Consider the following 12,944-nt stretch of genomic DNA (forward strand, 5'->3'; position numbering starts at 1 on the left):
GTTTAAGCTGAAGGAGGGTCGATTTAGATCAGATGTTAGAAAGAAATTCTTTACCGTTAGAGTGGTGAGGCACTGGCACAGGTTGCCCAGAGAGGTTGGGGAGGCCCCATCCCTGGAAGTGTTCAAGGCCAGGTTGGATGAGGCTTTGGGCAATGTGGTCTAGTGGAGGGTGTCCCTGCCCGCAGCAGGGGGGCTGGAACTAGATGGGCTTTAAGGTCCCTTCCAACCCAAACCATTCCATGATTCTATGATTCTTTCAAGAGGTCACAGTTTGTGACTCGCTGAGCACCTCCCAATCACTCTGACAACTCTGGACACCAACTCACTGTGGCATTCATGTGCTGGAGCTGACATAGAAGCAGTTTGCCCATTTGTCACCAACAAAGCACAGCTCCAGCGCTCGGTCACATTTCCCCCCATTACTCCTGAATGGTGCTTCACTTCTGCAGCCCTTCACCTTCCAGCAGCCTCACTGAACTAATTCATTTGGCTCAGGCTTTTTTTTTTTTTACTGGGCCGAGACTTCCAGGTTAAGTCAAGAAAACATCAGTCAGGTTCTCCACCTGCTGAAGACCCACTTGTTCTTTTGGAAGCCTTTGCCCAAGGCTACTGGGAGCTTCTCTGGACTGGAGTGGCTCAGCATCCCCTGCAGAAATCCAATGGACCTGACAGATTTTTATGGGCAGCAGGACAGAGGTTTCAGGATACCTTTCAACATCCCTTCCTGCACAGCCCAAAACCAAAGGTTTGTTTTGCAGAGCCAAAACTTGCCCTTGTGTTTAGACAACAGTGGTTTATTTTAGCACAGCCAATGATAATTTTACAGGGCTCCTTAAAGGGACACAGTGGGTTCCGTGCAGCAGGGTGCACTCAGATACCCTGGGTGGGATTCACCACCCAAGGCACCATGACATGGGAACTCAGCTCCCGGACAGAGGCACCAACCTCTCGCCACTCACTCAAGAGAGAGGGTAGGCGACTTACTGGCACCAGCCCCTTACTCTCAAATAGCGTGGTGGGGTTCATATGTCCTGGCTATAAATGCCCAATCCCTTGTTCCCTTTACAAACGAGGGAAGGGGAGACAGCTCATCTATTTTAGGCACCTTCCTTGGGATGAGACGACCTGTGTCCAGCTCCCACTGGTGCCACCACCAGCACACATGAAGCCATCCCTGAGGAGGGGGCTGGTGCCTACGCTGTCAGCGCTGATGTCCAAGCAGGCAGAGCAAGAGGCTGGTCCTGAGGTCTCTTTATGAACTGATTACACACCCCAGGACCTGCTTTTCCATCACGCAGTATGCCATGGAAAGTCAGAGCATACTCAAGGACTGTTAAAGCCATGGTGCAGTTCTGCTGCATGCAGATCGACCAGCTTTCTCACATGTGAGAGAGCTGAATTTTTCACATTAGCTTCAAAAACATACACAAAAAGGTTTAACAAAATACTCACAGCTAAAGTGATTTTGCCTAGGATTTCTTCTGGAATAACATCATCTAATACACTATATACATATTTGTAAAACTTATCAAACGAGGTAGACATGAGCTCCATACAGATCCAACAGTCACCCTGGAAAGAGAAAAAAATTTGTGTTACTGTCAAGATAAAAACTGAGGAACAAGACTCCAGAGAACATAAGGAGATCCCTTGAATCCAATAAAATACATTAACAGCAACATGCGCTTGACAGGAAGGATGGAATTCCTCTTGATTAATTTTAGCAATGGAAGACGCGCCCCTGTACACACCTCTCCCCCACTCCATTCACCAGCAGAGGCATCCAGCTGACCAGCTCACACCTGATATTACATTTTAGATGCCTGAACCTAGATGAATCCAAGTCCCAAAAACTGTTTGGCTCTCCAGAAGGCTGCAGGCACAGTGAAACACCAACATGCACAGTAAGACTGGAAAAAACCCCCTTCAGTTTACAACTACCCTGCAGAGGACAGAAGACATTTCACACAACGTTCAGAGATATTATCTAAGCAAGAGAAAATGAAAATAAACCCAAGTATGTGTGTGTGTGTGGGTGTTGTTGATTTGCATCTTACAGTTAAACAGTTTAAATGCAGAAAATAGTAAAACATACTAGTATGTGTGTTAAACCAAGCTAAGCTTAACTATCATAGGAGACTAACAGGTCTTTTTATCCAACTCTCTCCCGAGATCTGTAAGTCAACCCACTCACAATGGATTCGCTGGGGATGAGAAATGGATCCCCACGATATAGGACTTCATCTTTTGTATTCGTATGCATCTACAATGTGGTGCTGGACAGCTTAGCCGTGGATTGATCTTAGTTATTTCCATTTTTTTGAACATTTTACCTCCAGTTGAGGACAACAGAAGGCTTTGCATGAGCTACTTCTGTAGAGTCTCATGCACTTCAGGCAACTCTTCATTGCTAGAAATACTAGAATACTAGAACTAGACCTGTCCTCACCAGAAACGACATACTCATAACCTATCTTCTATAGGCTGTATCACAAGGAGTGTTAAAACTGCATTAGCTGTCAAAAGCTAAGTGCAGAACGGAGTTGATTAGTCTGGTCGTCTCATCCTGGCTACGTACCACCAAAACACCTGTGTAAGGAGCAGCAGCTTGCGCAGGCAGTGCTGCCCGGGGCTGCCTGGGTGGCTCAGAGCACGGTGCGCCTGTCTGGTTATGTCTAAGCTTGCACATAAGAAGCAATAAATAGAGGAGAAACTTCCCCAAGTAATTATCCAACAGAAGACACGACCAGACAAAACACAAAGCAACCAAACTCTGTGTTAATACATGGAAATGAAATTAGGAAAAAACCTAGGACATGGACATGCTGGAGGTGTGGCAAAGCCCCGTGCTCCCAGCCTGCACCACAAGTCACTTCCGTCTGAAGCAACCTCCTGGTGCTCATGAGAGTCAGGACCAATTCCTGAGTTATAGTTAGCTGATGGAAAAAAGCTTGTAGAGCCACAGGTTTTAAGGCCAAAAAGGGTTTTCTGCCACTCTGAATGACCTCCTGTGAAACACAAGCCAAGGAACTGCATCCGCCAAGATACCTCCAGTCCAAATGCTTGGTTTAGCGGGAACAGAAGTGCCCAGCAAAGGTGTTTTCAAACACTGCACGCTGGTATCAGCAGAGACAGTGGTACCACCCAGCTTGGTCTTCAGCTGCTCACGCGCACGCAAGGCTGTTTTCAGCAATACAGAGAGCAAACTGCCAGGAAGCGTCCCACGTGCCACCAGCATTACAGTGTTCAGTGACAGCGACTCCATCACCTCCTCCTGCCAAAGGAGGGATGCTGCTCCCTTCTGAGGAGAGTGGATCTGCTGTCCTAGGAAGGGCTGAGCCACCGGTGGGCTGTCTGGGGAAGAAGACTGTGGGTTCAGAGCCATGGGCAGCCCCATTTTACACCGCTCACTTGGCACCAGGTTTTTTACATCAGCACAAGACAGAGCGGGAGCTAATGCCATCCACCCACGGGAAACAGCTGCTACGAGCCTGAGCCCAGAAAACACGCATTTCACCCAAAACAAAGCTGAAGGGACTGACTGAAAAGGTGCTGTGCCGGACACGGAAGCAGAGACACCACGGTGAAAGCGGCAAGTGCAGTGCAGCGGGACGAGGACACGGCCGGCGTTTCAGAAGACATGGAGAAAGGTGAGCTGAGGCTGCTAGAGAACAAAACATCCATTGGCTATGGATGAATTTGGCTGAGGACCTGTTCAGATTTAAACTGCAGAAATGAAATTAGGCGACACATGCAGAAAACGTCCCTTTTCAGCACTGGCAACAAACGCAAAGTGCAGCTGAGGCACTTCATGTTATGGAGAGCGGCTCAGAGAAAGCAGCGAGGATGCAGCGCTAGTGATGCGCATAAATCAAGTGAAACGAACCACGCCAGACCCTTACAAACTATCTGTAGTGAAAGCAAACATGGACTTGTACTCCCACAGGATCATTCAAAACATTGCTTCTGTTTTGATCAGCTTCGTATCAAAAAAATGGTACTGTGCTATATTCCCATGTTATTGCACTGAGACTGCAGGGGACTGGATTTGTTCAAGAATGCCAGAATATCGCTGACCACCTGCAGCCTTGTATTTATGTCCAATCGCACCAATATTGTGTCTTCAGTCGCCCAGGTCACAATGGCTGGTGTTTGTGCAGCAAAAGCAAACTGAAGTGGAACAACGGGCAACCTTATTAGAGCCATTATTGTTACAAAAGCTTCACATTATACTTTGTGCATCTGCAGAGTGGGGATGTGTGTGTTCCTGAACACTCAGACAAGTACAACAAATTATTATCCAGTGTTAATTTAAACATTAAAAAACCCCCACTGTACATGACCGAAAGCACCAGGAAAGACTTGGTTTACTTGGTCTCCTGAAGTATATGCCATATAGAAATCCTGGATGTGGGTATTTACTGGTCTGGTAATATAAAAATCTATCTGATCAACATGAATTCATGTCATCAAAATCAATGAAAAAAGATTACAGACCTTTCCAATCATGCCACTTCATTAAGGCTGGTGGTAAGATTCAAAACTCAGGTTCTGATCTCTTCCTGGGATTTGAAAGGATTTACCTATTGGCAAAGTTGATGAATTTTACTGAGAACAAAAAGGAAGACTGCCGGGGACGACTGGGTACCAGCCACCCAGCCCCTTTCTGATCAAATACAAAAAAGTGAGGATGTGCATGGGAAGGTTCTGCTTCATCATGAATGGTGAGGACGAAACTATCTCAATGAAAGTTTCTCTTTAATTTGTGGTCTCAGGTCAGGTTGATTTCAGATTATGCAGTGACAAAAGAAACAAGTTTCTCTTCCCGTTAGAGCTATTCTTCCAAAGAATATATTTTAGTCCTTACTGGGTATTACATTACCAAATGCTAGTGCACATCTTGTAGGCATTCCAAAAAATGTCCAGGAACAGCCTGCACATTTCATTCAAAATATCACTGCCCGTCTCCAGGACATACACAAAAACTGCTTCACCAGCAACTGCGATGCTTCAACTTCTCAATGCTGAGTCCTGAGTTCCCAGTCGACCACCAAGCATGTCACAAAGATGCCACCCAGCCGGAAAGCAGCTTGGCAAAAAAGGACCTGGGAGTCCTGGTGGACACCAAGTTGAACATGAGGCAGCAATGCGTCCTTGCTGTGAAGAAGGTGAATGGTGTCCTGGGCTGTATTAGGCAAAGCATTGCCAGCCGATCGAGGGAGATGATCCTTCCCCTTGACTCAGCACTGGTGAGGCCACACCTGGAGTGCTGTGGCCAGTGCTGGGCTCCCCACTACAAGAGGGACATGGTCATACTGGAGAGATTTCAGTAAAGGGCCATTAAGATGACTGAGGGACTGGAATGGAGCATCTCTCCCATGACAAAAGGCTGAGAGAGCCGGGACTGTTCATCCTGGAGAAGGCTCAGTGGGATCTTATCAACGTATGTAAATACCTGGGGGAAGGGTGCAAAGAGGACGAAGCCAGGCCCTCTTCAGTGGTGCCCTGTGACAGGACCAGAGGCAGTGGGCACTAACTGACGCAGAGGAGGTTCTGTCTGAACAACAGGAAACTGAGCACTGGCACAGGCTGCCCAGGGAGGTTGTGGAGCCTCCACCCCTGCAGATATTCAAAAGCTATTTGGACATATGGCCCTGGGCAAGCAGCCCTAGGTGGCCGTGCTTGAGCACAGTAGTTGGACAAGGTGACCTCCAGAGGTCCCTTCCAACATCCATCATTCTGTGATACCAGTGCTGAAGGCTTATCACATTAGTGCACTGCAGAGAGTGGCCAACTTCTTATGCAAGTTGCATCTACACTAATGAAAGAGCATGAAGAATGTCATCACCCTCATATATCCTTATGTGACACAGAGGACACCTTTCCTATAGACTGAGAACTAATCATGGGGACAGATGCCCTGAGCAATGCCAACACAAAGATTTCCATCAAAAAAGGGTGTTGTGCATCAATAGCAAAGACAGCAAACGCCTTGTATCAAACTGTTCAGGGATACGTCCACAATTCACACCGACGTCAGTACTGTGCTACTGACACATCCATACTAGCTCTTCTCTCGTACCAGCAGAAGGTCCCCACAGGATAATTTACCTAGCTTCCTGGGCATGCTTTGCAACTTGCAATGAATTTTTCATGGAATAATTTTATCAACTATTGAGCTTGTTGGTTTAAACTTGGCTCGGCTACACTCGCACTGTGTAGGAGTCACTGCTGAGATCCCAAGTCAGACAAGGCTTTTTTCCTTTTCCCCTCTTAAGAAGAAAAGTAACAGGAAGTTGCTTTGAAAGAGCAATTAGTGTGGTCATAACTAACCAAACATTCCCAGCCTTACAGGTACTATCTCAAACCAGATTAGCTGTAAAGTTTCCAGCAGACATGGCCAGAAAAGATTTTTTTTCTTTTCTCAGAACTAAAAACCTTCCAAACAGCAACATTCGGGGTGAAAGTCTCAGGGTTGCCCAGTGCAGTCCTACTGCTCAGCCCAACACTCCTCACTAGAAGAAAGTGACTCAAGTGAAATCTTTGCAGAAACCCTAGCAATCATTTTTTTTTCTCCTCACCTAGCAAGTACTGCTTTCAGAGGTAACAAATGGACACAAGTAACCAGACCCTCTTCAATACAGCATCTCTGATGGCTAAGGCGCAAAGCTCTGTCTGCGTTTGCAGGAGTCAGGGCTCTCCCTGGTGCAGTACACATTCAGGGGGCCAAGGCGAACTTCTCCAAGTTCAACAAGACCAAGTACAAGGTCCTGCACCTGGATCAGGGTACCCATCAGTATAAATAAGGATTGGGGGATGAAGAGATTGAGACTAGCCCTGCAGAGAGGGACTTGGGGATACTGGTGGAGGAAAAATTGGACATGAACCAGTAACATGGACTTGCAGCCCAGAAAACCGACTGTCACCTGGGCTGCATCAAAAGCAGCGTGATCAGCAGGTAGAGAGAGGGGATTCTGCCCCTCTACTCCACTCTGGTGGGACCCCCCTGCAGTACTGCATCCAGCTCGGGGGTCCCCAGGACAAGAAGGACATGGAGCTGTTGGAGCAAGTACAGAGGAGGCCAGGAAGATGATCAGAGGGCTGGAGCACCTCTGCTATGGAGACAGGCTGAGAGAGTTGGGGTTGTTCAGCCTGGAGAAGGGAAGGCTCCAAGGAGACTTTAGAGCACCTTCCAGTCCCTGAAGGGGCTCCAGGAAAGCTGGAGAGGGGCTGGTGCCAAGGGCAGGGAGTGACAGGACAAGGGGAATGGCCTGAAGCTGCAGGAGGGGAGATGGAGATGAGATCTGAGGAAGAAATTCTTCCCTGTGAGGGTGGTGAGGCCCTGGCACAGGTTGCCCAGAGAAGCTGTGGCTGCCCCTGGCTCCCTGGCAGTGTTCAAGGCCAGGTTGGATGGGGCTTTGGGCACCCTGGTCTAGTGGAGGGTGTCCCTGCCCATGGCAGGGGGTTGGAATTAGATGGGCTTTAAGGTCTCTTCCAACCCAAACCATTCTGTGATTCGATGATTTTATAGTTCATCAGCCACTGAGTCCCTTCTATAGCCAGTGTAACCTGGAATACAGCCAAGGGTATAACTACCCCTTCTGGACTTTCCTCCAGGCCTTTCTCTTTCTGATCCTCTCCATTCTCCAGCCTTTACTAGTTGCAACTTTCTTCTCTCTTCTGTTAAGAAGTCAAGCTATGGACATGAAAACCATTTCAACTACCAGACATTACAACGTCAGTGCTCAGGAATTCTTTCTGTTATTGAAAATAAAGGTTGATTTTTTCCTACCTAGGATCATTAGAGAACCATAGTGCTTCATTCTGCACGAGCAGAATGAATGATGCTGTGACATCATGGGAGGTGCAACACGGTGACATGAAGGTCACAGCTTCATCATCAAGAGCAGGAGTGAGCAGAGTGCTGTCCCACGGAGGACCTGACTCCAGCACATGCACTATCTAGCATCAGTGCAATGAAGCCCCTTACTCCATGCAAAGGCTGAAACACCATCTTCTACTTTTTCAGTTTTGTTCCTGTTTCATTAAACAGGCAATTTAATCTCTTCTAATGGGTGCCAATAAACTCAAGCAAAGTCCTGTACCGGGCAATCAACTTGTAGTTTTTGCATTGTTACACATATACGCAGACATACATAATAATAGGAGGACATCCCATATGATTAAAGAACAAGAAGCAAATAATATGTGTTAAGATGCTGCCTGCTGAGGGACAAGCAAGACCAGTTCCCAGAGAAGACTTTCCCTTTTGGAAAATGTTTGCTGAACAAGTAAGAATACAACCAGGGGAAATATTTTTATAGTATTTTTTGCCTTTCCAAGTCAAACTTTTCATACTTGTGGAGGCTGCCACAGCAATTTGCCTATTTACAGTTACTTTCCTAACTGCAAGCTGGGAAACTTCTCTGTCTTCAAAACAAGTCCTTGAACAGTTTTGTCCAATTTGGTTTAGTACTCTCACTCTCCAAACTGTCAGGATCTGACAGCTTAGCTCTGGTTCTCCATATCAGCAGCTCACTCTTCCAGAAAGGCTACCTGTCTTGCAACACAGCCCAGCTGCCCTGCCGCTGTTCCTGAAGCTGCTATCATCTTCTTGTCAAACATCTGATTGTGAGAGCTGCCTTCTCAATGTTTGAGCTCCTCTAAAGAGGCTCAAATTGAAGTCTTTCACCTTTTAGGAGCAGGCAGAAGACTACTTCCCATCCGCAGTTCCATCCATCCCTGGAGAAGCTGAATTCTAGCTCAGAGCAGGCGGTCCCAAGAGGCTTTTGGAACTTATCTCCTTACTTTTCACCTTGAATCGCTGGAACAAAGAGCTTTGTTTATACATGTTTTGCTATAAGACTTCCTGAGAGAGGTTCAGTCTTTAGTAACCCCGTATGCTCTTACACTCCAGGGGATGGTGCAGCAGTGACCTGGAGCGTTCACAGTTAGTTGGGAATGGATCTGCTAAGCAGAGTCAGGGGTGAGACAGGTTCAAACATACTTGGTGAAATCCCTTTTTTCCCCTTTCTGTGCTTCTCTGCTGTCATAGTTTCCCACCTTTAAGAGATATAATTAGTATTAGAAAATGTAATTAACGCGACAAGACAGAAAACCTTATCCAAGCATACCAGCTCACCCTCTGTACCTTTGAGGTACGCAACTTGGAACATCACCTTGGCAGTAAGGGACCGCGGAGAGGAGAAGGTTGCTTTCATTTCAGAAGCAAATACCAGTGATGCTGAGGGTGAGGGAAAGGGGATCCCAGGGAGCAACATGACGTAATCCTGAGTGACCTTACCGAAACCTCTCCCAGATGGAGCATGCAAGGAGCCCTGCCCAGCTGCAGAAGGACAGGATTTTTTGACAAGACAAAGGGTGCAGCAGAAGCCAGGCTGACATTTGGGTGCTGATCAAGGTAGGTTTTTCTGCTATTTATGTATTTATACTTACATCCTGGGATGTGCCTAGAGCTGCAGAGAGGTGACAGGCTTGCACAGCTCTGAACATGTTGCTCATCAGCATCTGGCAAGATACCGTCTTGCCCAGAGACTTTTCTTTACAACAGCTGTCAGACTTATTTGTATTTCAGCAAAGCTGGAAATACTCACCAAAGCTGAGGCTCCACACTTGGTAGGAGCTTGTACTGTGTGAATACGGACAACACCTCCTGGTCCAAAATGGCTTCATTTTTAAACAGGTAAGAAAAAGCAGAGCATGGGAAAAGGAAGGATTATTATCCTTAGTTTAGAGACTGAGATTTAAAGCCAGACAAGTGAGCCGGCAAAATTACAGAGGCAGACTCTCTAGAAGCAGGAATTGAGTATTTAGCCCCAGTTTTGGGCTTCAACTGCAACACTGACCTTCTTTCTCTAACAGTTTCCCAGTAAAGCCCCAACAGACTGCACAGGCTGCTATGCCTGATAATATGCAAAGATGACTAGCAACCAGTAGGTCTCTATCTTCCTTCTTCCCCTGAGTTGGTGTACTGGATTTGTTCTGAAGTAGTGGAAAACAGGCAAGGCTGCAAGTCTATCCCCCTGCATTGTGCCACCTTCAACACCTCAGCAACTACAGGAGGCGAATAATCCACACCTGCAGGAGAGCTGCAGGAGCTGCTGCTCTCCGGAGGAAGGGGATGAAGTAGTCAGGCTTTAACATTCATCTTCTCCAAAACTCTTCTTCTTGCAAATGGACCAAACGCCGCTTGCAATCCCATGCTGCTCCCCAGTGCTATATTCCTCTTCTTGTGCCTGTGCTGAACTGCTCAGCTCAGACTTACGACTGGCCTCCAACCATGGCACAGGACTGTCTGGGCTGCATGAAGAGGGCCAGCTTCCCAACTGGTTTTACTGGTCATTCAAAGCTAGACAGCAATGGGAGGGCCTGGGCAAAGCGCAAGGAGATAGAAGGATATCTTCTGTGGTCCTGCAGCATAATATCGACCTTAAATTACAATAAGTAGATGCTAAAACAGTTGCAAATGTGCAGTGATTAACTTCATATTCCTGGTCATGAACAGATTAACTGTGGTCAGCTGACATAGCGTTCAATGCTCTTCTGTTCTTCACTTGGAAGCCTTCATGGAAGCGTCACGCTGAATAACCCACTCCACGTGGAGAGCACACGCTATCTATGTGCATAAAAGGGCCAAGCAAAATCACAGCCCCTAGGCTAGCTATTGCAGATATTGCTCCTTTCAAGAACAGTCATGCAATTTTGGTTTCTGTTCCAAAATGATAGAGTAGAACTGGAAAAGATGCAAAGAACAGCAAGAAAGATGATCAAAGGTCTGGCAGGGGTTCCATGTGTGACACAGGCTGGCGCTTATCAGGCTCAGTAAGATACGACAGAGGGGGGAATATGGCAACTGTCCATAAAATCCTCAGCGGCCTGGAAAGGATGGAGAAAGATCATCCATTTACCACCTCAGCAAATACTAAAACTAGGGGAAGCACTAGGGGCGTTGCTCAAAACAGCAGGATGAAAATTCAAAATGAATCAAGGTGATGGGCCTTCAAATGAGGGGTGAACATCCAAGGGAAATGCCTCTCAGTGAGCACCATGGATGCCAAAAATGTACATGTATTCAAGGGGAAACTGAACACTTTAATGGAAAAGCAATCCAGCAAGAATGACTCAGCACAAAGACAGCACATCGAGCTCAGGAGACACTCAGCTGCATACCACTGAAGCTATGGTGAAGTATCCCACACACTTCTGCAAGCGGATCCTGCGGGCCAGAGACAGAACACTGGGAGTTTTGGTGTGAACCAGCACAGCTGCCCTTATGTATCTGCAGGTACACACCAGATGCACGTCAATCTGGGCTCTGACACAGCCTGGATATGTACGTACATACATACATCAGATAACCTTATGGGCAGCTGTGACTATTATCACAGCAGCCACCTTCATTACAGGGACACAGGTCCCCCACACAGTCGCATCTCACAACCACTGACATAAACCATGCTTGCGTCCAACGCCGTGCCGCAGAGCTGTGCCCAGCCCGGCAGCACACACTCTGCGTGGGGGAGCCACAGACCCAGGGCTCGTCAAGAGAGGAGAAAAGCAGGAAAGGAGGAGAGACTGAAATACGCAGAGGGACATCATGAATAGGAACAGCATGTTTGTGCTCAGCAGCACCCAGACGTCTGGGTCTCCTGGTTAAATATCCTTGATTAAAAGTGGAGAACTAAGAAACCTAACATAAATTAACTGTCTCCTCCTTATTGCAAGTTGGAAACTGCAAAGAGAAAAAAAAAAAAGGTAAAAACCAAACTCTGCTATGAATGAAGCAAGTTTGGAGTGCCCACCTCTCTGAAGAGCGCGCCATAAAACTGAACAATATACGGGCAGTCACTGCTTCGCATTACTACATCAAGGTCCATCAGAAGCTGCTTCTGTTCTTTTTCATCCACTGTCGACCGAATTCTCTGAAAGAGGAAGAGTGGCAGAGACTTTATCACTTACATGCCATTACCGTATCCTCAGACCCGCTTCTGGAGAAACATGCCAGGGACCCCAAACCCAAGGCTGAGCAGGCAATCCCCAAGGCATGCTCAAACACACTCTAGAGAACTAAGCTGTGCTCTCAAATAAGAAATGTAACTGAAAACCCCTAAAGCTATTTAATTCAGACTATAAAATCCCCAGTCCTCTCATGAGCATCAACATGTTCAGATGAAATGTCAGAATGAAATTGAAGAGCAGAGATTTCATTGAAAACTACAGCAAAACAACATATTCAGGCTTTCATTTCAAAACAAATTCCCACACAGTTCTTAGCCATGTTGGATGGGGCTCGAAGGCTGTTTTGAAATTTAACCAAGGGAACATTATATTTAAAATGTCTAAGACAAGCACAGAAGACAAAAAGGCTCCTTCCACCATGTTTCCACCATGGCCGTCACAGTGAAAAGGACCGTCACATAACCGAGGGAACACATTGCTCTGGTAATGCTAATGGTGGGCAACAGTCCCGTGAGCTCTTCGCATCAAACTAACAATTCTTCAGCTAGTACTGGCCTAGGGAACATTAACACTATATAGAAGATATTTTTAAATATATATATATAAAATATATATACAATGTGTATATAATCATATATAAATGTATACACACACTATACTTTATATATACGCTATATATATAAAGAAAATTCTGATTTTGGCTGGAAAGAACAACACAGGTTTAAAAATAGAAAACTGTACGTGTTTAAACATGAAGCTTATTAAAGGAAGGATGGAGAAGACCATCCACAGTTTTTCATGCGATTTTACAGACATATTTAACAACTTGCATTAATTAATGCAGTCCCTGAATCACAGGTGAGGAAAATTGTGATCCTGAAGGCATGACTCGTATTGAAAAATCATTAAAGAAACAAGAAAAAAATATGTGGCAAGAAGTCCAAAGCAACAGAGGTAGCCTGGAC

At 46.3% G+C, this 12,944-nt stretch overlaps 1 protein-coding gene across 2 annotated transcripts in view; it reads right to left on the reverse strand.

The window, feature by feature from the left end:
• MAP2K4 (mitogen-activated protein kinase kinase 4) overlaps positions 1 to 12,944 on the reverse strand; it is a 102,699-nt gene that overhangs the window by 25,326 nt on the left and 64,429 nt on the right. For both annotated transcript variants that reach the window (XM_054846295.1, XM_054846296.1), the window contains 2 exons: positions 11,823 to 11,942; positions 1,453 to 1,572 (listed from right to left, as the gene is read on the reverse strand). In XM_054846295.1, coding sequence (XP_054702270.1) covers positions 1,453 to 1,572; positions 11,823 to 11,942 — 240 coding nt within the window. The remainder of the gene's footprint in view (positions 1 to 1,452; positions 1,573 to 11,822; positions 11,943 to 12,944) is intronic.

This window comes from Grus americana, chromosome 18 (assembly GCF_028858705.1).
Source record: "Grus americana isolate bGruAme1 chromosome 18, bGruAme1.mat, whole genome shotgun sequence".
In the NCBI taxonomy this organism is placed as follows: Eukaryota; Metazoa; Chordata; class Aves; order Gruiformes; family Gruidae; genus Grus; species Grus americana.